Source organism: Sorex araneus, chromosome 1 (genome assembly GCF_027595985.1).
Source record: "Sorex araneus isolate mSorAra2 chromosome 1, mSorAra2.pri, whole genome shotgun sequence".
Lineage (NCBI taxonomy): Eukaryota > Metazoa > Chordata > Mammalia > Eulipotyphla > Soricidae > Sorex > Sorex araneus.
The window spans coordinates 243,465,721-243,492,386 of record NC_073302.1 but is presented as its reverse complement, the minus strand read 5'-3'; the positions used below and the strand labels follow the sequence as shown (position 1 = coordinate 243,492,386).

Here is a 26,666-nt window from a genome sequence, read left to right as displayed (position 1 = left end):
CTTTCACTGTACTCCATTTCTGAGTTGGAATTCTGTTGTTCTCCCCCTGCAGTTTAAATTACTTCTTACAGTTTTAGAAGTTTGGTTTCTGTTCAAAGACATAGAACAGAGATTAAGGCACATGCTTTGCACACAACTGACTCTGGTTTGATCCTGACATTGCATATGATCCCCCCAAGCACTACCAGAAGTAACCCCTGAATTGGGAACTTAGGCCTCAAACTGGGGAGTAATGAGTTAATTACGGAACAAGAGAATGAAATAGATGAGAAAGTTCGATAAATAAAGCCTGTTTATTAAAAATGGCACCAAGAGTACTCAGTAATTGTGTGTAAAGTCCTCTATGTAAGTCTTTATATTTAATTTCCTTTGAGATAATCATTCCCCCCCCCAAACTTCCGCCTTTAAATTGAGACAGCATCATGGTTTACATGGTATATTTAGGAGTACAATCACACCTTTTCAAAATACATGTGTCCACAGTCCATCCCTCATCGAAGTGCCAATGTCCCCCACTGCCCTGCCCCGCAGTTCATTGCCCTTTCCTCACGTTGGTCTTCCTGCCTCTTCTCCTTATGGCAACTTCAAGTGTGTGTTCAGGGCCCAAGGGTTTGTTTTTGTCTGGCTTTGTCTGTTTATTTCACATATGTGTGACATTATTCAGTATTTGTCTTTTTCCATTTAATTCATTTAGTCTGTTCCCCTCCAATTCCATCCATGTCATTGCAAAAGGAAATATTTTGTCTTTTTTGATAGCTGGATTGTTTTCTTCTTATCTATCTATCTATCTATCTATCTGTCTGTCTGTCTGTCTGTCTGTCTATCTATTAATCACATCTTTTTATTTTGTTTTATTTTTGGGCCACACCTGGTGGTGCTTGGGCTTACCCCTGGCTCTTCACCAGGGATAATTCTGGGTGATTCTCAGGGGACAATATGAGGTGCCGTAGTCTCTCCCCAGGCCATTCACACCTTTATCAACCCATTTGTCATTGCTGTTACCAGATCTTGGTTATTGTAAAGAGTTACATTGAACATAGGTGTGCATATTCTTTCTGAATTAGTGTTTTGTTGTTCTCTGGAATATTTGTTCACATAAAATATATCTGACAAAAGCTTATATCCAAGATATATATGCAACTCACAGAGATTAACAATAAGAAAACAGTCTTACCCCCCAAAATGGGGAAAGAGCTAATAGGCACTTTACTAAATCAGATATATAGATGGCTAACAGACACCTGACAGGATTCCCATTATAGTTTATTTTTAGAGAAATACAAATCAAAACAATGATTTATCAATGACAGTGGTCTCATCAAAATCGCTAGAAACTATATGCTGTTGGTGGAAATGTAGGTTAGTTTAACCTCAATGGAAAAGAGTATTCAAAATTAAAAATAGATCTAACCATATGAACCAGCATGCCCACTTTCAGCTTCCACCTAGAGAACACATGATATGCTTTCTTCATGAGAGAGCTGAGTCATAGAAAGATCAGGTAACCAAGTTTACATCATTGAGTTGCTGAAAATCTGAGCTTGTACTTCTGATACTTGATATTTAGCCCCCAGAAGGGAAATATGCCAGCTGGAAGAGACCAGGGAAGTCTTCAACAATAGGGAAGATTTAAAATTTGAGTCTTCATGAAGATTTTTCTTCTCTATAAAAAGTAGTACAGAATGGGTGAGGGTAGCCTGGTTTTGAAGGATATACCAAATTAAGTCTAAAGCAGGTGTTTTTTCACATACAGAACACCTTTAAGAAGGTCTAAAGAGATTTGGAGTGGAAAATGGCCCTGTGGGTGGATCTATAAAGGATTTTTTACATCGATGTTCTGTCTCTTCATAGGTGAATGAGGAAAGACTCTGAATAGTCTCTTTGATTCCAAGTGGAATAGATTGGGTACCATCTTCCATCATCCATTCCTGATGTCTTGAGGCATGTTTCATACTCACATTCAGGTCAGGATTGTCTGTGAGAAGAGTAGAATGAAAACTGGAGTGGTCTAGTGGGTAAGGTGTTTGCCTTGCATGCGGCCTACCCACATTTGATCTCCAGTGTCTCATATGGTCCCTGAACTCTGGGAGTGGTCCTTGAGCATGCTGGCTGTGGCTCTGAAGCCACAACAACAAAGGAGAGTAGAACCAACAACATAACCACTGAGGGTTTGGAATTCACACTGAATCCCAATGTTGGGTGGTAATTTCATTAGTTGGATCCTAGGATGTATCCTAGGTTAGCAGAGACCCATTTTAGCCCTTCCAAAAATGTCTTCAAAGAATTTGGAATTTTGTTGATTAACTAAGCTTGCTTTTTTGTTTTATGTTTTTGGGCTATACCCAGCCATGCTCAAGACTTACTCCTGACTCTGCACTCAGGGATCACTCCAGGCAGGCTTGGAGGATCATAGGCAGTACTAGGGATTAAACGCAGGTTGACCACATGCAAGATAAACACCTTACCCACCATACTATCACTCTGGTCCCTAAGTTTGATTTTTAAAAAGTCAGAATGTCGGAGTTATATTTATATAAAACCATTATTAGTAGTATTATAGGGGCTAGAGCGAAAGTAAAGCAGATACTTGTTTGCCTTGCACATAACTGACCTGTCTTCTGTCCCTGACACCCCATATGGTCCCCTGAGCACTACCAGGAATAGAGCAGAGTCAGGAGTGATCCTTGAGAATTTCAATTAAAGATTTTAAGACAGTGAAAAAGAACTTTATTTTAAATTAAGTTTGAATTTTTAAAAACCTAGTGATTTCAAGATCTGAGATACTTAGTGTGGCAATATTTTCTCATGAGGATTATTAAAATCAAGTCCTGCCCTAAGTACCATAGGCTGTGTAATGTTTTGATTTCTTTGAATGTTGATTATGCTCAGGTAGTATAGAGACTAAACACTTCTATAGTGTACTGTTAATTTCAGCTGCAGTAAAGAGTAAAATCCCCGTGGTTCTTCTCAGTCATTTTATGGTCGTCTTGTTAGATTGTAGATTAAAGAACTAGCCCTCAATTTACAAGTGTGGGTTGACATTTCAGACCTGGATGTTTTCCAAGAGTTGATCTCATTTTATCCAAAAACACTAGAAATCAAGCACACCCAACTTGGATTGACATAATTTAATTTGCCACATTAGTTAAGTCACAATTAACTGTGACTTAGTTAAGTCACAACTAACTTGAAGTCTGTGTTAGATTTCCATGATCTGTCTAATGCAGGAGTTTGTGTGATAATTATTGAAACAAAAATCTGTTTGTTATTCAAATTAAAAACAATATACCCACCTGTTTCTTCTCAGAAAGATTTAGTTTTATATATTTAAATTCATGAAGGTGCCGGTAGTTTTATTTATTGCCCTCCTCTGCAGTGACTGGAAAAAGAGAAATTTTTCCATTATATCTTCGTGAGACTTCAGTTGTCATGTGACATTTTTGCTTCAATTGAAAAATATAACATAAAGCATCAAGCTGGAGCTTAAAAGTTACAAGTGTGCTCCTGCAGCTGTTGTTCAAATGAAAAACCACTGGAAAATCCTACTGCATTTGTTATAGTAAATTTGTAGAGTCTGTATTGTGTGAAGTTGCTGGGAGTCTCTGGGGATAAAGAAAGAATAAGCCTGAGGGAAATATTCGAAGTTGCAATCCCCCCTTCTAATAAGTGAAAATAAAATATGTTCTCTATTCAGTACTCAGTGAGAAAGCACAAGTTCAGTTATTTTAGTCCAACCTATGACATTTTGGAAATGTCTTTTATTTATTCACCACTATTGCTAAAAATCCATACCTGAAAATCTTTGAAAATGTATAGAACATTGTTTAATATTTTCTCCCCCACACCACTACTGTTTTTTTTAACCCTTAGAGGTTTGACAGCTTTTTGGTCATGTGGTATTATGATTATAAATTATTCTCTTTGTTTTGGTTTTAAATTAATGTAGGGCGGTTTTAACAAGTGAAGTAACCAGATTCTCTTGTGATAACTGTTAGTAATAGCCTTGACTATATCTTTATGGTATTGCTTTAAAAAATATTTGAATTTAAAGCTACACTTTGTGTTTTAAAATTTGTATTCTGAGTAATTAATTAAATGTTCTACTTAAAGTGACAATCATGAGTGAATGATATACTTTGTGCATTTCAAAATAAATACAATCATTTCACCTTATTCCCCTCCAAACAAGTATTTTCTTGGTCTTAATTTTTCTGTCTTGAATTTTATTTTAAGGATGTAAGGAGGAATTGCTTTGTTGAATCAAACAAATAAATTCATCAGTTCACTAACTTAGGCATCTAACTAATACCCATCTCCTTTTCTAGTTAAGAATAGCTTCTGTGGGAATGGGCATTTTAACTGTTCTGCAGAAAAGAATCTAGGATCCATGCTTTATGAACAGCACCCCTGGGGGGTGTCACACACATACTTGTCTGAAGGTTGAAGAGCAACATGCTGATTAGTTGGTCCATGTTTCTGTAGTCATGTATCCCTTATCTTAATGAACTTATGTAGACCTTCTTGGAGGAAATATAAGGAAAAGGTTAATATATGGAAATGTCATTTTAAAATGTGATCGAAATTGTTTATTTTTGGAATACCTTGTTCCTTTTTTTAAAAAAAAACAACTCTGGTTCAATTTTAAAATGGGATTGCTTTAAAAGTTGTGGCAGGAGAAGTAACTCTACCTTGATTTCAAGCACCCCTTTGGCTTCCAAAAGTGTTTGTTATTTGGATAATACAAGGCTTATGCTAAGGTGACAAAAAGACACAAGAATAAAGCAAGAGCCAAAGAAAATAGTCAATCATTGATTTTAGCATTTAGTGTTGAAAATATTCCAACCAGTTCTAATTCAAGTTGTTTATAAGAATTAAAATCAGTGTTAAATTTTCCTATCCCTCTCTCTTGCCCAATTTATCAAAAGAAATTACTGGGCTTAATCTGATAATCAAGAAAATATAAGAAGGGAAGCTGAATTAAGTTAATCACTGAAAATTTCTGAGTTTATGGATGGGATGGCAAATTCACAATTGTGGCTACTTATCTCTCCTCAGGATATTCCTGCCGGTTGGTATCACAAAATATGGCCCTTATCCTGTTGAAGGAGGATTCTTTGGATGTAAGTATCTTTTCAAAAGTTCTATCTTTATCATTCAACATCAAAATAGCAACTCTATAACATCTATTCATGATGAAACTTTATTTTACAGCAGGAAGGAAACTTGAAGACATTGGTAGCAGGAAATGTGCACTGGTGAAGGGATGGGTGTTGGAACAACTTTGTAATTGTGTATCTCATCCTGATTCAGTAAACAAACAAAACCCCTTAATTTTGCTTGCTTAGAATTATGCATACAAATGGGATTTAATTTTTTTGATATAACAGTTTATATGATTGTATGTGTTTCAGGATGAGGTACAGTTTCACATCTTCTCAAAGTATTGTTGCCATATCACAGCCCTATTCAGATATCAGTGTTCCTCCACCAAAAAATTGAGTAGTTTGAATCTGGTTTAACATCCCATAATGATTTATATTAGGTAAATAGTTAACTCCAGTCTTGGTTATAAAGGAGATGTGTAGAATATTCTTTTCAGTACAAACTCTATGTGACAGTAGTTGTTTCAATTAATATTGTGATTGGATGTTTTACACTTATTACTCCAACATTCCAGTGCTACTAGCTCCTAGTGACCTGAGCAGCATGGTTCTCTGAACATTCTGCAGACATGCATCTACCCCATAGTGGCTTAAGATACTGATAAGAACAGAGGTGGAAGCTGATTTGGAGGGTAGCCAGGGACCCAGGAAATAGTTTGATTTGAAGATAAGGTGGTGTGTGTGTGTGTGTGTGTGTGTGTGTGTGTGTGTGTGTGTGTGTGTGTTTTGTATATCTCTCCTGAGTTCCTTAGAATAAATCTAAGATTCATGGAGCAAGAATATGACTCTTTGTAAGTGGACATCTTTAATGGCAATATAGTACTTTGCTAGGTTGTTGGTAAGTATTTGCATGAATAAAATAGTGAACTTTTAATCTGGAGATCCTTTGTTCCTTGGTAATTTCACAGTTCCACAAACTTAAAATAAGCCTTCAATTTTGGAGGCAACTCATTTCCTACAAAGCAAGGATAGACTTTTATTCTACATAGTACTTATAAGTAACTTGAGCTTTTTGTTCTACTTAGACCAAAGAGTGATTTCTAATACAAAACTGAGAATATTTTATGGATGGTATCTGACTTTACTTAGTTATTGTTAAGAATGCTTCATCTGGGGTGGACAGATAGTATGGTGGGGGTTAAATGCTTACTTTATACCTTGTTTGATCCTTAGCAAAGTCAGGGGTGAGAAATAAGTCTTGATATTGCCAGATGTGGTCCTAACACTTCTCATTCCCTCCTGCCCCAACCAAAGAATGCTTCTTTATTATCCAGTTTTGAAAGAGATTCATTTTATGTGTTTCAGTGTTTACTAAGAATAGGTTCCTTTTCTGTTTGTTGTTGTTGTTTTATAATAATACAAAAAGCACTCCATATTTTTGACTGGCATTCTCCTCCCTCTTTTTTTCTAGCTCCCCATTTAAAAAAAATCTTCATTCTTTTAGTTGTATTCAAGTTATTTTACAATTTCTCACTATAATGTCATTTGGTAGAATAAAAGCAGTCAGTTTGATGTACAGTGCATCCTCGTGCAGTACAGTATATACAAATGTGCATCCTTGGTGGATGTGCAGAGATGAGCTTTTAAGGCTTCAGAGCTCTGATGCTAAGGCAAACAAGAGAAAGGAAGAAAGGAAGTGGTAAAATAATTAGAAACAGGGGTCAAGGAATTAGTACAGCAGGTAAGGCACTGGCTTTGCATATGGCCAGCCCAGGTTTGATTCCCATATGGTCCCCTGTGACTGCCAGGTGTAATCCCTGAGCACAGAGCCTGGACTAGGCTCTGAGCATGGCCAGATGTGCTCCTCATCCCAACCCCCACTCCAAAATAAAAAAATAAGAAAAGAATAGAATTAGAATCATTATGCCTGGCATCCATTGCTTTATCTCAATGAAAATGCAAGGAAATAAAGGTCTTCCTGCGAAGATCCACTGGCTGGCACCCATCATCTTCACTTGAGCAAGTCAGTATATAAGGGTAGTGCTCCAGATGATTATGAATGATTAGAAAAATCTCTCTCTTGTTCACCCAACTGTTGCCAAAATGACAGCTAAGCTCCATGAAATAGACAAGCTAGTAGGTTCTTGAAAGCCCCACTGTGTGTGGGATATCAACCGTGGAGCCTAGCAAGGCATTATTTAATTTATTTATTTATTTATTTGTTTATTTACCTTTACCTTTTGGGTCACACCTGGCGATGTGCAGGGGTTACTCCTAGTTCATGAACTCAGGAATTTCCCCTGTCAGTGCTTGGGGGACCACATGGGATGCTGGGAATTGAACCCGAGTTGGCCGCAGGCAAAGCATGCAAGGCAAACGCTGCGCTATTACTATCCTCTGTGCTATAGTTCCAGCCTTCTAGCAAGGCATTATATCATTGTTCAGATGCTAGAAGAAAAGAGGGTTTTTTGGGGGGGGGGTGTTAGAAAGTAATAAGAAATCACCTTTATTGCTAATACATATGAGTTTCAACTGGCATATTCGATCTTTATTTCTGGCGTACTCTCAAGAAATGAGCAGGGGAAGGGAGAATGGAGTCCTCAGAGGAGGGGCAGTGCAGGGATTCTTTTATTTTGTTCGTTTTGAGGCTTCACAGGGTGGTACTTAGAAATTTTTCCTACTTCTGTGCTCAGGAATTACTCCTGGTGAGTTTGAGGGACCATATGGGGATACCCGGATCAAACCTGGTGGACTGCTGCAAGGCAAGGGTTTTATCTGCTGTGCTCTTGCTCCCCCTTCCCTCTCCCTCTCTTTCTCCCTATCCCCCAGTGCAGGGATTCTTGCACTTTGGTCTCATTTAGCTTCTAGAGAAATGTGGCCATTTGTTTGTTTTGATTTAATGGATTTATTCAGGACTATTTTATAGTTTTGCTTAAACTGACTGGTATCAAGTGGTCCTTAAAAGGATTCCTATAAAAAAGAGAAAAAAAGAGAAATTGAGGTTAACAATAGTGTAAGTGAAAGTCACAGTAAAGCATTGTTTGACATGTGTGTGCTAGTTCAAGCTTTTCTTTGGCAACTTGATGAGTTCTATCGATGATAAGATCTGACAAGTTAAATAAATTTCAAAATTACCCACAAGGCTATTATCATTAATCATGACTCTTTCCCCAAGTGCATATGGTATCTTGCAATATTAACTGTGATACTATGAAACTATCAGAATTAGCTGGAATTTAAAAACTAACACTTATGAGCTAGAGAATAAAAGCTATAATTTAATCAGCAACTTATAAGAATCATAACATTCAAAGACTATTTATAGTACTCTTAAAATTTCACTATTTAAAAGATTATTTATAATACTCTTTACAATTTCACTACTAACTGATGTTTGTTGGTAAAAGATTAATAAAATATCCAGGCTTTTGGGAAATACTTCTTTTTCCTACTGAAATACTAGAGAGAAAATAACATTGTAACGATTAAAATTAGTTTGTATGGAAGACCCACAGAGAATCTTTGTAGAGTTTCAAAGCAACAAGTAGTTGGGAAAATTATTAAATATAAGATATTTATCCCATATCTCCATGAAATTCAGCTGTTTCTGACATGTTACTGTATAAATTACACAATATCTATTTTTGTCGAATCACCAGAAGTATCTAGGAAGGATATATTTGTCCTGAGAATAAATATTAATTCTTTAGTGTAAAAATATAGCAAGCTGCTTAGGAATGAAAACAGAATAATGTAAACAGCGTTAACCACTTTTATGGTTGATACTTCATTTTCCAGCAAACTTGTTGCTGAGTGTGGCTATGGGTTTTTATCATATTTACTTAATTCCTTTGTAAAAATAAATATCCCAAGCTCTCCATATTTTTTCTTTAAAAAATTTTCTTTTGAATCAAAATGAGATACACTGTAATTCAAACTTGAACCTAATGAGTTGAATCAGTGGGAAACTAAAAACTTCTATGCACTACACTTTTTATAATGTACTGGTCAGACTTTTGTTTCCCACACACAGAGTTGGTGGTATGCTTTAGTTTTATGTAGTTACTTAGAAAGTTATCCCCACATATTAGGTCTATTTGTGGTAGATAATCCAATCAATTTATTTGTGATAGATAATTCTTGATTAGGGCCTGGGCTTTGGAGCCAGCATTTGATCTATCTGCTGGGGCTGATGGTATCCTCAGAAGCATCAATAAAACTGAGTGGCAGGCACCTGACAGAGTCCTGACACCCCTGACCGCTGCCGCTTCCTCAGGGAAGAGGACCAGAGATGGCAGAGTGGGCCATGGAGGGATAGCACGAAAAATGTTTGACTGGATTCTATCTCAGTGTCAGTAAATGTAGCTTCATCCCTTGTATAGAGATAGCATTTTCCTTTTTATGTATTTTCATGGTTTATTAATCTCTCTACTAATATTTGGTTGTGGTTGTTTCTTTTTATGTTAGGGAGCATACTTGTTTTCCACTTTTATCCCCTTATAATGAATTCCTGTAAGAATCCTAGATCCAGAGGAATGAAGCCTTTTTGGGTGGAGATGCTCATCAGTGTACACACACACTAACATGTGTATGCATAGTCATGTACTCTTCCTTGTGCTTCAGATAAATACTGCAACTTTTCTGTAATTTTTTGAGAGTTAAAAATATTTTTCGGGGCTGGAGTGACAGCACAGTGGGTAGGGCGTTTGCCTTGCACGTGGCCGACCCAGGTTCGAATCCCAGCATCCCATACGGTCCCCTGAGCACTGCCAGAGGTGATTCCTGAGTGCATGAGCCAGGAGTGACCCCTGTGCATTGCCGGGTGTGACCAAAAAAGCAAAAATATATATATATTTTTTTCATATGGAGGGATGAGTACTCGATCATTGTATGACTGAAATGTAAGCACGAAATTTTGTAAGTCTGTGGCTGTACCTTACAGTGGTTCATTAAAAAATTTTAAAAAGAGGGGGCTGGAGCGATAGCACAGCAGGTAGGGCGTTTGCCTTGCACGCGGCCGACCCAGGTTCTAATCCCAGCATCCCATATGGTCCCCTGAGCACCGCCAGGGGTAATTCCTGAATGAAGAGCCAGGAGTAACCCATGTGCATTGCCGGGTGTGACCCAGAAACCAAAAAAAAAAAATTTAAAAAAGAAATGTGACAGTAAGAGATATTTCACCCCCCCAAAAAAATATTTACCATAGATCAATAAAAAAGCGGAAGTTTCTTGGAAAATTTCCCTCCCCCAGTATTGTTTATAGAGCGGAAATCCTCTGAATTGATATTATATTTAATATGTTGTAAAGTTGAAATGATAAAGCAAAATGAATTTTAATAGAGCACGATTTTAAATACTGGTTAATTTCAGTTTGTGTGACTTTTCCAGTTGGGTGTGATATGGTAGGTGAATCATAAAACTTAGTAGATGCTGTTTTTTCTGCTTCTGTTTGAATCACTATTTCCTAAATATTTGCAGTACTATAATAGTTATAATACATACTTTAAAGACATGTTGAGAGCCAGAGTAATAGTACAGCAGGTTTGGTGCTTGCCTTACATGTGACCAATCCAGGGTTCAATCCCTGGCACCCCATTTTGTTCCCTGAGCACTTCCAGGTGTCATCAGAAAAGGAAGAAATAAATTTTAAAACCATGTTGAAGAACAATAATTTACTGGCAGGTAAAAATCAAAGCTTATCAGAAGTGCAGGAGATGGTTGTTGATTATTGTCTCTGAGAGATGTAGTCTCTGCTCTGCTTTATTCAAGGGAGTTCTTATTAAGTATCCTTTCATTCAAACCCCTCACTAAGTTCTCCATCCACTAGAACCAACTAGTAGTTCTACTCACATTAAGATAATCCTAGAGAATTTTTTGGTTCAACTAGATATAATCATTTGATCTTAACTTAGAACAGTCACATTTCTTCCTATAGTACCAAGAATGCTGGGGGGGGGGGGCGGTTTACTGTGGTTTACTGTGGGGGGGAGGTTTACTGTGGTTCTTGGTGGTGGAATATGCACTGGGGAAGGGATGGGTGTTCAAGCATTGTGTAACTGAGACTTAAGCCTGAAAGCTTTGTAACTTTCCACATCGTGATTCAATAAAAAAAAAAAAGCTTACTCAAAAAAAATAGAAATAGAATAAAAAAGTGCAAAGTACAATGATCATTGTATTTTAAAAATCACTTTCTATAATGGGTTAATTAGAGTTGAAAATAATTCTGTTGCCATTGTGATGTTACTAACAACAGATTTTTATTTTTTAAACATTTTAATTGATTGTGGTTTTGTGATTTACTCTACTACAAATGATAGCTTCTCATGCATAGAGTCTCAACACTGCATCACCAGTACACCCACTTCGCTGCCTTAAGGACTCTAGTGTACCTTTCACTCAACTACCTCCTTTCACATATCAAATCAGTTGTGTGGGCCAGCTCTCTCTTTGTGTTGCCTTTGGCCCTTGCTGTGTATCTTTAAATTCTACATATGAGAGGGATCATTTTGTATATATCTCTTTCCTTCTTACTGACTTCACTCAGCGTGATATTCTCTAGTTCAATACATGTTAGAGCAAATTGCATGATTTTGTGTTAGAGCAGCATAGAAAATATACCACAATTCTTCATTCATTCACCTGTAGTTGAGCATTTGGGTTGTTTCCATATCACAACTATTGTACTGAGAGCAGTAATGAACATAGTGTGTACATATATACTTTTGAATTAATGCCTTTGTGTTTGGGTATACATGCCTCAAAGTACTATCATTGGGTTATATGGGAGTTCTACTCCTAATTCTTTGATAACTCCACCATATTCCTTTCCATAGACACCGAACCAGACATTCCCACCAATGGTGAATGAAGGTTCATTTCTCACCACAAGCCTGCCAGCACTGGCTGTTGATGTATGCTATTTTAACTGGTGTGCATGATATCTCAATGTTGTTTTGATTTGCATTTGCCTCACTGTTGCATTAATTACAAGTGATAATTAATTTTTATATGCCTGTTTGCCATCCATATGTAGTCTTTGCAAAAATGTCTGTTCATCTTCTTGCCCCATTTGTGGATGGAATTGTTGGATTTTTTTTAGTTTTGTGAGTGCTTTATGGATCTTGGATATAAGCTTTATCTAATTTATAATTGTATGCTGATATTATCACCCATTCACTGGGGTGTCATTTTTTATGGCTTGAGTTTCTTTTGCTATTCAGAAGCTTTTTAATTTGATGTAGTCCTATCAAAACTGATTATTAATTACTTGACACAGAACTAATTTAGGAGATGTCAGTTTTCAGTATTTTACACGAATGGTTTTCAACTGTTTACACCTGCAGTCATTTCACAGTTCATGCACCAGTCCCTGATTTAAGGAAGCATATGTGACTCATTAGAAAGTGCAATGTAAGTGATTTTCAGTCCACTGAAGTGTGGATCAGCAAACCCTTACTATGGGGCTGAATTCCATTGACCATTGTTTTTGTAAATAAGGTTTAACTCATCATAGTCACACATAATTATATATTTCCTGTGGCTGCTGGGTTGTAGGGTTGAAGATGCTGCTAGGATGCTAGAGTTGAGTAACACAGAAAAGTGTCCCACAGAGTCTATGCTATTTTTTTGGTTTTTGTTTTGAGGCCACACCCAGTGATGTTCAGGGGTTACTCCTGGCTCTGCACTAAGGAATTACTCCTGGCGGTGAGGGAGTACCACATGGTATGTCAATAATCGAATCTGGGTCAGCCACGTGCAAGGCAAGTGCCCTACCAGTTGTACTATTTCTCTAGCTCCAGTCTATGCCCTTTACCATCTTGCCCTTATTTGTTGAGTCTTGATCTGCCTGGTGCAATAAAATGGATCCAGTTCTAGTTCCATAGACTTCAGTTGTTGCATCTTCCTAAACATTTTTTTTTATTTTTAAACAAATTTGGATCTGTGACTAACTTGGGGACACAGAGTTATGCGAAATTAAACAGGCTCATCATTAAGTTTTATGCAAGTTCTAGACTTTTGCACTGTTAATCTTTCAGTTTGTTAACCAAACTTACTCAACCACTGAATTTCATTTTTAGTGAGTAACTCGATTGAAAAGGAACACAAATCAATAACTACTGCTCCTGTTGGGTGGGGGCAGTGGCGGCTGCAGGCTTCATACCCAACTGTGCTCAGGGTTTACTCCTGACTCTATGCTCAGGGATCACTGCTAGTGGTTCTCAGGGCATGATATGTGGTGCTGAGGATGGAACCTGGGTTGGCCACGTGCAAGGCAAATGCTCTAATTTCTGTACCATCTTTTCAGCCAATGAGAAATGCTGTTTTTAACTACTGTTACATTAGTCAAGATCTGGGCACAAGCCAAAGTGCCCAACAACAAATGAATGGTTAAAGAAATTGTGGTATATGCATACACAGTGGAATACTTCTAAGCTATAAGAAAAGATAAAGTTTTGCATTGTGCTGCAACTTCAGTGGAATTTGCAGCACAATGCAAATGAAGATATCATGCTAAGTAAAGTGAGTCAGTGGCAAAAAATGTGGGATTATCTTGCTCATGTGCAGAGTATAAAGAAACAAAGATTATATAATACCCAATGCAAACTCTTAAATATGATCAATTGAACTAAGCTCAGAGGGAGTAGAGGGAGAAAGAGAGAAGCAACCCAGAGGTAATGGTGGAAGGATCTGGTAGAGTACAATGGTTAACTATTAACTTATTATATATAATAGAGTATATATAATAGAATATATATAATATAACAAATATTAATCAAATAATTGATTAACTATTTCTGCCAAGAGCAAGAGTAGTAGAACTCTTAGGTTGTTCTAGGTCACCTCTAAGTAGTTCTGTTTTAATGAGAATCACACAGATTATATAGGTGTGTGCTGTATATACATATGTAGATATATGTCTCTCAGTGTTCATATTCTTTTTTTTTTCTTTTTGGGTCACACCCAGCAGTGCACAGGGGTTACTCCTGGCTCTGCACTCAGGAATTACTCCTGGCAGTGCTGGGAGACCATATAGGATGCTGGGAACCGAACTTGGGTCGGCCACGTGCAAGGCAAACGCCCTACCTGCTGTGCTATCGCTCCACCCCTCTCTGTGTTCATATTCTCAACTTAAAAAATTATTTTCCCCTTACAGTTTACATAAACACTGTGGTTTACAAAGTTGTTCATAGTGATTTGTTGCAGGAATTCAATATTCTTACACCTATCCCACCACCATTACACCTTCCCTCTACCATTGTCTCAAATTTTCCCAGCCACTCCTTAAACCTGGTCTCGTAGCAGTCCTGCAATAATTTATTTTATATTGATTGTTATATGTGCGATATCTAATATATGTGATAATATGCACAACATCTAATAGCCTAGTTCTTCCTTTTGGAGAACCTGACAAGCTACCGAAAGTCTATTGCCCACTTGGGAGAGCCTGGCAAGCTCCCCATGGTGTATTCATATCCAAAATACAGCAACAGATATATACATACCTCTCTGAGAGCCCGGCAAGCTACCAAGAGTATCCCATCCACACGGCAGAGCCTGGCAAGCTACCTGTGGCATATTAGATATGCCAAAAACAGTAACAATAGGTCTCATTCCCCTGACCCTGAAAGAGCCTCCAATCATTGGGAAAGATGAGTAAGGAGAGGCTGCTAAAATCTCAGGGCTGAATATAATAGAGATATTACTGGTGCCCGCTTGAGTAAATTGATGAACAATGGGTTGACAGTGTGATACAGTGAGATTGATTGTTATCAATAATTTGCTAACAGAATGATCAAAAAATGTTTCTTTAGAATAAAGTTAATGAATATTGTTGTATCTCATCATGGAGCCATGAAGTCCTGGTATAAGAGATTACTAAAATGTTGTTACAGTGTGTTTATGTTTTGTTAGTTGAGATTGGTTGCCTTCTACATTACATCTCATCCAATCTGGTGTGCTATTCTTGGTTTATCAGTGTTGTAGAGTTTGAGATGTCACTCCAGTAAGTCCAGAATTTTAAATGAGGTGATACAACTGGAGTTAAGTTTTTAATTTGGTGGTAGCTTTGGTGTATGTGTGTGTGTGTGTGTGTGTGTGTGTGTGTGTATGTGTATTACTGCTTCTGCTTCTGGAAGTGTAGGGTGAGGGGGGGAGGTAGCCCATTCCCAACTCTTTGGAAGCCTGGAGGTTTCAGTCACAAGACCTGCATACCTGAGTTTCTCAGCGGATTAATTTCTAGGTAAAGCTGGTCCTGTGCAGTGGAGTCTGGCTGGGAGCATGGTGACCACTGTGGAGTGTGGAAGTTTTCAGCTGCTGGGGTTCTGTTTGGGAAGGCACTAGGCTGACTCCCATCCTTCCTGGTTGCCCAGATGCCTTGCACAGAGACCAGAAGAGTCTCTGTAACTTGCTGATCTCTTTCAAGATTTATATATGAGTCTCTGGGTCATGCCTGGTGAATGAGCTTACTTGGCACTGGAGGTGGTTCATGGATGAAGAGTGAGGCATTTTGGAGCCCAAAGCACTCCAATTGCTCAGGAATGATTCTACAAGTTCTAAAATCATTGTCTCAATAAAATTTTAGAGATTTTCTTACCATTCTGCTCACACCTGTGGAAAAATTCCACCAAACCAGTAAGTCAGTGGTTAAAAAAGAAATTATTAGACTGGGAAAAAGAATCATTAAAATTTTTATTGTTTCTAGAACAATACTTTGGTCCCAGATACATGAATATGAGCTATTTTATTGTTTCTATGTCCCAGTGAACTTAACGAACTCTAACTTTTAAGAACTATATTTGATATTAAACTGATAATAATAATAATATGAAATATAGGTTTTTTGTAGTTTTTTTTTCTTCTCAGGTTTTCCAAATCCTAAAATAGTTACCTGTTTGGTGAGCTTGAGAGAAAGCTATATAGTTCTTGTTCTCTCCCTTCTGGAATGTCTCTTTTCAGTTTCTGAATCATGAGTAAAGGAATCACCCTTTGTGCCTTTGAAAAACATTAACAAAATCCCGGATAGGTTGCATTAGGTCATAGGGTACAAATTGTTGTGGCGACTGGCACATGTGGCTCCTATTGAACATAATAATAACCCTTTGAAATGTGTGGCAGCTGCTGCCAGGGTCTCCAGCCAGGATGGTGTGCGTGTAATTTAAGCAATAATACGGAGATTAAATATGTAATTGAAGATGATTTTGCAGAATGAAACTGAAGTCTAGTGTATCTTGCAAAGGAAATTATTGCAAACGTTTAAATAGCTTACTGTACAGTTTAATTATAGTTTTAGTAGTAGACAAGACTCAATTGATAAATCTCCACCAGGAGGTTCAAGTAGGATTCTTGCTGTAGTTATATGGGAATACCGAAGCATAATTCCAGACAATTTCATTTCCTCAAAGTTCATTTTTAAAAAAACTATGTTATTATTTTATAACTATATGCATAGTTTAAATTAAATGTCATGTGTAGATTAAATTAAATGTCTCTGTTATTCATGTGGCATTTTCAGAAGGTGATACTAGATTGTAGTTTTAGGGGTTGAAGAATTTATATTTCAGTACATTGAAATTTGGGGGTATTTCTGTAAAGTGAATCTATGAGATAGTTTTTGTTAAAGTATCTTCATTAAAAATTGTCAAGATAATTTTGCAAATAGGAAATAATTTGAAGACTTTGGCAGAATTACACAAAATACCAATTTACCAACAAAAACTTCTTAAATTTCGTACAAAAAAGAACACTTGATTTGCTAATCTGATTCTTATTTGGTGTTGCCTACTTAGCTGTTTGTTATGGTGTTGCATATGAGTTTGTTGAATTTATCATTTTTGTCATAATTCTATCACAAAATGTGCCATATATAAATATATTCTTATATATACATATATTTATATCTACATATATATTCCTGGTTTTCCCATCACTGATACCAGGAGAATATAGTGATTCTTGTGAGAATAGTCTAAAATTGAAATTCTTTGTTTTACAACACTATTATTGGTGAGAATTTTTTTTTCTTTTTGGGTCACACCCGGCGATGCACAGGGGTTACTCTTGGCTCTGCACTCAGGAATTATCCCCTGGCAGTGTTCAGGGGACCATATGGGATGCTGGGAATTGAACCCGGGTCACCCGAGTGCAAGGCAAACGCCCTACCTGCTGTGCTATTTCTCCAGCCCCTGGTGAAAATATTTTAAGACGTTTTCTTTCCTCTGAGTTTTCCCTCATCACTCTTAATATCTATGTCTAAAGCACACAAACTGGATAGTGACCAGTGTTGAAGGGTGAGGAAAGGAGAGAGATTCTTACTATTTTTCAGCATATCACTAACAACAGATGATGTGCTAAATATGTATTTTTAATTTAGTGTGCCTTTTCTGTCTATTTAGTCTGCCAATCTCTGCTGCCTTGTGGCAGGTTACTTGCATATGGGTTCCCATACTTTAGATAGGAATTAATAATTGACTATTAAACTTTGCTTCATTTTACCCACCTAGAAGCATGTACATCTACAAAGGCAGCATTAGGATTTGTTTTTGTCTGTTTGGGGGATACAACCAGCAGTGCTCGGGGTTTACCCCGGCTATACACTCAGGGATCACTCCTGGCAGGCTCGAGGACCACATATAGTGCCATGGATCAAATCCAAGTCAGTCATGTGCAAAGTAAATGCCTTACCATTATACTATTTCTCTGGCCCGGGATTTTGACTAGATGTCCTAGTATGTCTGGTTAGGAACTAAAAGACCATATGAACATGGATGAGTATTTCAGGGGACACATTGAAAGGCAATTTCTCAGTGTACCCAAGAACTCAAATATTGATGGTATAAATGTTTGTACTTTATTTTACCTGAGTTTCTGATGAACTTTCTCCCATTCAAGTACTAACCAGGTCTGACCCTGCTTAGCTTCCGAGATCAGGCAAGATTGGGTGCGTTCAGGGTGGTAAGACCTTAGATGTGATGAACTTTCTCTTGGTGGCTGGCACCACTGTTCCACTTCGGACTGTAGTTACTTATAATTTTAAAACAGGATCAGCTGTATTACAAACCACAATGCCCAAAATGTGGCGGTGCGGGGGAGAAATGGGAGAGGGGGAGGGAGAGAGGGAGGGAGGGACACAGGTATGGAGGGAGAGAGAGAGAGAGAGAGAGAGAGAGAGAGAGAGAGAGAGAGAGAGAGAGAGAGAGAGAGAGAGAGAGAGAGAGAGAGAGAGAAGAAAAGCATCTGCCTGCCTCTAGGGTTGAGAGGGCGGTTTGGGGAGGAAACTTGGGGACACTGGTGCTGGGAAATGTATACTGGTGTGGTGGAGGGATGGGTGTTGGATAGCCCCATCAACACTGGTAGTTTTTGTTCTTTATTATGTGTGCCAGTCCTACTGGGTAAGTTGATATCTCACTGTGGTGTGGAGAATTGTTAAGCATACCTTTTGGCCATCTCTGTGTCTTTTATGAGGACATGTAAGTTCATCTCTTCCCCCTATTTTTTGATGGGGTTTCTTTTTTTTTTCTTGTTAACAGTAACAATAAGTCTCAATGAGAGACGTTACTGGTGCCTGCTCCAACAAATTGATGAGCAATGGGATGACAGTGACAGTGACAGAAGTTCTACCAGTGCCTTATATATCTTGTACATTAACCCTTTGTCAGATGAGTGGTTGGCAAATATTTTTCTTCCAGTTTGTGGAGTGTATTTTATCTAGTCATCATTTCTTTTTGCCATGCATGAGCTTTTAGGTTGAATGTAGTTCCATTTATCTTTGCTTCCATTTGCTTTGCCAATCTTATTGGATCATTGAAGATGCCTCTAAATTCAGTGTCACAAGGATTCTGCTAATATGTTTGTCAGTATGATTCACATATTCCTGTATGATATAAAGGTCTTTAACTCATTTTTAAGTTTTTTTTTTTTTGGCTTTTCGGGTCACACTCGGCGATGCACAGGGGTTACTCCTGGCTCTGCACTCAGGAATTACTCCTGGCGGTGCTCAGGGGACCATATGGGATGCTGGGATTCGAACCCGGGTCGACCGCGTGCAAGGAAAACGCCCTACCCGCTATGCTATCGCTCCAGCCCCGGTCTTTAACTCATTTTTATATGACTTTTGTGCATGGTGTTAGAAATGGGCCTAAGTTCCTTTTTTTTTTTGTATGTTTTCCCAGTTTTCTCAGCATGATTTTTTGAGGCAGCTTTCCTTGCTCCACTTCATATATATACATGGATCCTTTGTCAAAGATTTACTGTCCATATATTTGTGGGTCTCTCTCAGGACTTTCGATTCTATTCCATTGGTCTGAGAATCTGTTCTTATTCCAGTACCACACTGTTTTAATGACTACAGCTTTACAGTATAATTTAAAATTGGGGACGGGTAAACCTCCCACGTTTTGCCCCTTAGGATTTCTTTCGTTATTCTGCAAAGGTTTATTATTCTATATAAATTTCAACAACATTTTATCTATGTCTTTAAAAAATGTCATTTTTTTATTGTGAATGCATTGAATTTGTATAATGTTTGGGGCAGGGTTTAGGCAGAAAAATTTTAAGCATGAGACTAATACTCTGGACTTCTTTTACTTACCCTACAGCTTTTGATTGGCAGCCAAGCGATAGCACAATAGCACACAACTTTACACGACTGACCCAGGTTAAACCCCATGCACTACATATGATTTCCAGAGCCAGCCAGGAATGTTCCTTGAACACAGAGCCAGGAGTAAGCCCTGATCACCACTGGGTGTGACCCAAAGAAACAAAACAAACAAAATACTCGAAAAAGCAAAAACTGAGAGTGATACCAGTTGATTCTCACTCAACAATATTCTACAGGTTGCATTTTACACAGAAGGAAAATAACCCAAGGGGAAAGGGGCAATCATGGAAATCAATATACCAAGGGGTGATGTTTTCTCCCAATAAAATTATATGAAAACAGAGGGACAAGAGACCAAAATTCTTTATATCTTCAACAAATATTTTTAAAATTCAGTAAGACTGTGGTCATTATGATGAGAAGTTATCATGATGAAGGTTAAGTTAAGATCTGAGCACTGGGGTCAGAGTGATAGCACAGCAGATAGGGCACTTGTCTTGCACACAGCTAGTCTGGGTTTTATCTCCAACATCCCATATGGTCCCCAAGCACTGCCTGAAATGATCAATTAGCACAGAACTGGGAGTAACCCCTGACGACCACCCCCTCCAAAGAGTTGAGCAGTGTACTTGAAAATAGAAAGAAAAAGATGCATAATTGATCTCACAGGTTTCTGTCATTTCCCATGCTTGCTAGAAGTATCTGGGTTTTTTTTTGTTATAGTCAATATTCTCTGGGATGTTGTATTAGCCTTTATCTTTTACAGTTTTCTGAGAGGATACCTTGAGATAAGTCAAAGAAAAGAATATTTAATAAAAAAGAAAGATGCCTTAATTGCCTTAATTGTAACTAGTTTTTTATATTAGTATGTATGAAATCCATGTGAGTGGGTCAAAGGCCTTTTTATGTTCTAGGATGAGTGTTGATGGTATCATTGAACAAATGAGCCTTAAGATTTAGTCACCATTTGATTCTGTTTACTGTTTTTGTTTTTATTTTCCTCAACCCTTTCTGCTACTTAGTATTTCTATACCATTATCTTATTTTTTAAGATGTAAATCACTTGTATCACTTGTCTTCTCGTTGATCTTTGATTTGCTTGAGTAGGCGCCAGTAACATCTCCATTTGTCCCTGTGGCATGCTAGTGTAGCCCAATGATATCTTTTCGCTCCAGGAACAGGAAGAGCCTCAAACCGTTCATTCAGGGTTTTAACGAAGAAGTCTGACCATCTTGTTGGTGGATGGCCATGAAGTCTTTTGATGTCCCGTGGAATCCAGTCAGTAACAGCTCTAGTCCAGCGGTTGTCTCTGAATCGCATTACATGTCCGGCCCATCTGATTTTTGATGTCTTGGCAAACAAGATGCCTTGCCTAACAACCTGAATTGGACAATTACGCTTGAATAGATGTGGCTCACTGCCTGCAGTTTCCATCTTCGTTGTTTACGCACCAACATCCAGCTATAATGAAGAAGAAATCGAGAAGTTCTATATGGAACTGGAGAGGTTCTATAAAGAAGACCACACCTTCTACAAGCTCACTGTTGGTGATATTAATGCCAAGATAGGACTGAGAAGGTCACCCGAAGAACTCCACTGGCCTAGAATGGAACGATCGGGGTGAGAGACTGTCTGAGTTCATCATGTCGACCAAGATCATCTATGGTAACTCACAGTTCCAGAAGGGCGAATCTAAATGCTGTACATGGGAGTCTCCCGGTGGACAGTTCCACAATGAAATTGACCACATCATATTCAGTCAAAGGTTTTGCCTGACTGATATCGCTGTTGTCCCAAAATTCCAAACAGTATCGGACCACCATCTCCTTTGTGCAAAATTCTACTTCACAGAGCGGGGAGAAAGGTCTGCAAAGTTTAAGTTTAAGAAAAGAACTCCCAGAATGACCACCAACTGGGAGCTCTTTGGCACTATTGCGGCAATGTGGGAAGATGCCGTCCTTGACAACATCGACAAGGTATACGATCCACTGGTTCAGCACCTCCATGACTGCACGAAGAATGCTGAGAGTGAGAAAGCCACAAACAAACGCCTGTCTTTGGAAACTCTCGAGCTCATTCATCAATGTGGTTTGGCTGGAGCTTCAGGCAACCACAATCTAATGTCCGAGCTCGCAATTCTGTGCAAAAAAGAGATAAAGGAAGACCTCAAACAGAGAAGAGCAGCAGTGTTGGCTGATGCAGCAGAAGCTGAAAAAAGTAGTCACAAAGCTCGCCTGTCCTTTGCCAACTACAGACTAAGATGACGACCTTCCGATGTCCTGATGGATCTATCACATCTTCCAGAAAGGCAATGGAGAATATTAATCATGACTTCTACTCGGATCTCTTCGACAGCCATGTCCACCTGCCCACATACCAAATTCCGCAGGATGGATATGTCGTTCCCAACATCCTCCTTTCTGAAATCTGACACGCCGTTTTGTCAGTAAAGATGCGTACAGCACTCGGTCCAGACAAGGTTAGACCCGAACACCTGAAGAATCTGCCACCGGTACTCATCAATACATTGGTTAGGCTCTTCACATGCTACCTGTCTGAATGCAAGGTTCCGTCCCAGTGGAAAACCAGCAGGACCATTCTGTTGTACAAGAAGGAAGACATTCACGACATTGGCAACTATCGCCCAATTTGCCTGCTGTTTGTCGTCTACAAGTTGTTCACTCGTGTCGTGTCATCCTGAATAGAATAGGCAGAATACTAGATGAAGAACAACCATGCGAGCAAGCCGGGTTCCGAAAAGGATTCAGCACGATTGACCATATCCACACAGCGACCAAACTCATTGAAGTTTCGAGAGAGTTCAAGATGCTGCTCTAACATTCATCAACTTAAAGAAGGCCTTCAATTCTGTTGAGACTGAAGTGGTCATTGAAGCCCTAGCCAAACAGGGCGTTCAAACTCAGTACATCAGTAATACATGAGCTGTATTACGGACTCACCACCAGGATCTCACCATTCTACAAGGAAGTGATCATTGACGTAAAGAGAGGTGTTTGGCAGGGTGATACCATTTCACCGAAACTCTTCAGTGCCACCCTCAAAAATGTCATGCAACGACTGGAATGGGAAGGAATGGGAGTGAAGATAGACAGTTGGCAATTACACCACCTCTGCTTCGCTGATGACATCGTTTTCATAAGCCAAGACGTAAATTAATTTACTAATTTAAAAGTATTAGCCTGGGACCTGAGAGATAGTACAGCACATAAGGCATTCTCCTTACACCTGGTTGGCCCTGATCCAGCAAGGGCCCAGAACCACATATGGTCACAGTGAGCACTGCCAGGAGTGATCCCTGAGCACAAAGCCAGGACTTAGCTCTAAGAACAGCAGGTGTGGACCAAAAATGATTTTTTAAAAATAGGCTGATGCTTATAAATTCTGTTCTTGGAAATCCTCACGGTACTTTGTAGAGATGAATGATTAACTTCTTTCTCCTAAGTACCATTTTCTTAAATGCATACATTTTATAGAAATGTAATTCCCATAAATTCACCACACTGCTTCTTATTCCAGCATTACAAGACATGTGCATGTGAAGTTTTATATTTATGTTTAAAAGTCAAGAAAAGTAAAAGAAATTCTCTTTTTCTCTGTCATCTTGTGCATTTATTTTTTAATTTCATCCATGTGACAAATATTTCTTAATTATAAACTCAGCTCTTGTGGAAAATATATTAATAGGAATCCTACTAGGAGAGTTTCAAAATCTGAAACGTATCAGAGTATACATATGGCAATGAGTAAATTAGCCATAATATGTATTAAGTAAAACAGTGAATTCTAAAAACAAAGTATGCTTATTCTCTAACCCATGTTCTTCATAACCAGAGGCATTATTTACAGATATTTCATAGTTTTTTTGCTGTCTATCCAAAACCACTCTCCCTCTGCAGGGTAAGTGTTTTTTTTTTTATTATAGCTAATCTTGCTACTTACCAAGCCCAGTACCCGATATACAAGAAGAGTTCTGCCACTTTTCTTTAAAAAGTGTGTGAGTATATTGGGTAGAGGACAGAACTGCTTATGTGACAGTTTCCTCACGGGACTTGGAGATAATTTTCTTTTGAATTATTGAAATGTCAGAATTTCAAATTGTAGAAAACAAATTTAAGCTGAAGTTAAAGAAAATTTGCCCCCAAAGTTTTGCTGTCTTTACAATTCACAGTAGACCCTAAATTTTGTCCTGTGGAGGCAATTCAATTATGCCTAGTTAATTTTTTAATTCATGTATTATTTTAAAAATTAAGACCCTTGGGGAATTTATATGCCAAATTAGAGAAGCATAAGAGCTAAGCAGACTTTTGGCAATGGCATGTTTAGTTCCTTAGGGAGAAGGAGTAAAAAAGAAATAAGATAAGTCAGAATGAGAGAAGCAACAGCTTTGGATTGGTCATGAGCAGAAGCAAGGAAAAAAGCAACATGGAAAAGTGGCAGTGTTGTGGGGCTGGAGCAATAGTACAGTGGGTAGGATGCTTACTTTGCATGTGACCAAAAAGTTGAGAAAACAGATGCTCCGGAGTGAATATTCATCATCACCATCATCCTGTTGATTGTCGAATTTCTCCAGCGGTCTTAGTAATGTCTGCATTCATCCTAGCCCTGAGATTTTAGGAGCCTCTCTTTAATCATCCTTTCCAATGGTGCCACATTGGAGGCTCTTTCAGGGTCAGGGGAATGAGACCCATCGTTGTTATTGGTTTTGGCATATGAATATGCCATGAAGAGTTTGTGAGGCTCTCCCATGTGGGCAAGAAACTCTTGGTAGCTTGTCAGGTTCTCCCAGAGGGAAAACTAGGCTATAAGATGTCTTCCAGGAGCTTGGTTTTATAGTCTCTGGATGTTGGCCATTGGTGGGATTACACGGTGCAGGGGGCAGTCCCTGGGTGTGACTGCCTAGCTACTGGAAAATGGGGGATCTGGGCGGAAGAGGCTCAGTTCCAATCTGAGCAGGCTTGGAGGTCTCAGCCCCGGTTCCCACACACCTGGGTTCCTCTGCTGGTTCGTTCATGCGTGAAGCTTGTCGGAATGTGTGGAGAGGTGCCTTGCGCATGCCTGTGGCTAGGCTCTGGAGGTCTTCAGCTGCGGAATGTCTGCTTGGGGCGGGGAGGGAAACTGAAACTCAGCCCCTCTGAGGAGTCCCAGGGAAGACAGCCAGGCAGGGGGGGCAAGAGACTGTGCTTTACTCTCTTCCGAGAGCTTGGTTTTATAGTCTCTGGATGTTGGCCGTTGGTGGGATTACTTGGCCGGGGGCAGTCCCTGGGTGTGACCGCCTAGCAACTGGAAAATGGGGGATCTGGGTGGAAGAAGCCCAGTCTCGATCTGAGTAGTCTTAGAGGTCTCAGTCCCGGGTTCCATACACCTGGGTCCCTCTGCAGGTTCAGAGTCAATTAACTTCCAAGTTACAAAAGTATAGCATTAGCTGTTTTCCTGTGTTTATATAAAAAGGACATTGCTCTGAATTAACTATGCAAAGGACTTAAGGAGAAGAGAAAAGCAATATTTACAAGTTAACAGAGTCTGATTAGGAGATAAAGGTGATTGACTGGTTGGAGAAGCAGAGCACAAAGAAAGAGCTTACAGTAAACACAGAGGAATGGGAGTGCTTCGGGAGCACTGTGAATGGGTGCAACCCAATATATGTATGCTTCCTGTGGCAAGGCAGAATGGACAAAACAATGTTATCCTACACTAAGGCACAATTGTGAACAGGATTCATTTTTAAATTCTCTCTCTTCTCTTTCATTATTTGTATATAGGAAGGCCGTGGACTTTTGGGTATTGGTTTTGTAACCTGCCACTCTACTGTATAAATATATTGTTTCTAGTAGCTTTTTAGTAATGTCTTTAGGATTCTCTAACTGTAGTATCATGTCATCTGCAAATAGTGAGAGCTTGACTTCTTCCTTTTCTTTCTGGATACCTTGATAGCTTTATCTTCTCTAACTGCTATGGCAAGTACTTCCAGTAATATATTGAATAGAAGTAGTGGGAATGAACAACCATGTCTTGTGCCTAATCTTACAGGAAAGGCTTTGAGTTTTTCCTTAATGATGCTTGCTGTGAAGTTGTGATAGATGACTTTAACTTTATTGAGGAAAGTTACTTCAAGTCCCATTTTATTGGGAGTTTTTATCATGAGTAGATGCTGGATCTTGTCAAATGCTTTCTCTGTGTCTATTGATATGATTGTATGGCTTTTATTTTTTTATTGATATGGTGTATTATATTGACTGACATGCGAATGTTAAACCACCTTGCATCCCTGGAATGAGTCCTGCTTGGTCATGCTGTGTGATTTTTTTTGATGAGTCGTTGGATTCTGTTTTCTAGTATTTTGTTGATGATCTTTACTTCTGTGTTCATCAAGGATATTGGCCTATAGTTCTCTCTTTTGAAGTACATTTGTCAGCTTTTGGTATCTGGGTGATATGTGCTACATAGAAACTGGGAATGTTTCTGTTTTTTGGTTTCCTAGAAATGTATGAAGAGGATGGCAGTAGATCTTTTTTAAACGTTTGGAAGAATTCACTATTGAATCCATCTGGGCATGGCCTGTTTCAAAAGGCTTCTGGTTACCATTTCAATTTTCTCTGTAGTGATAGGTCTGTTCAGGTATTCTAGATCTTCTTAGTTCATCCTTGGGAGGTTATAGGAATCGGGAATTTATTCATTTCTTTGAGGTTCTCTTGTTCTGTGGCAGACAGATACTAAAATCAATCTCTGATGATCTTTTGAGTTTCTGTGATTTCTGTTGTGATGTCCTCCTTTACATTTCTGTTTTGGTTTATTAGCATTCTCTTTCTCTTTCTTTGTTAGTCTTGCTAGTGATTTATCAATCTTATTTATTTTTCTCAAAGAACTATATCTTGATTTTGTTGATCTTTTAAATTATTTTTTTGAAATCCAGTTTGTAATTTCTGCTCTATGTTCTATTATCTCCT

At 38.6% G+C, this 26,666-nt stretch overlaps 1 protein-coding gene across 3 annotated transcripts in view; it reads left to right on the top strand.

The window, feature by feature from the left end:
* The window catches only part of ATP8A2 (ATPase phospholipid transporting 8A2), a 651,431-nt gene that overhangs the window by 202,798 nt on the left and 421,967 nt on the right, over positions 1-26,666 (top strand). For all 3 annotated transcript variants that reach the window (XM_055146569.1, XM_004604655.2, XM_055146669.1), the window contains exon 24: positions 5,056-5,120. In XM_055146569.1, coding sequence (XP_055002544.1) covers positions 5,056-5,120 — 65 coding nt within the window. The remainder of the gene's footprint in view (positions 1-5,055; positions 5,121-26,666) is intronic.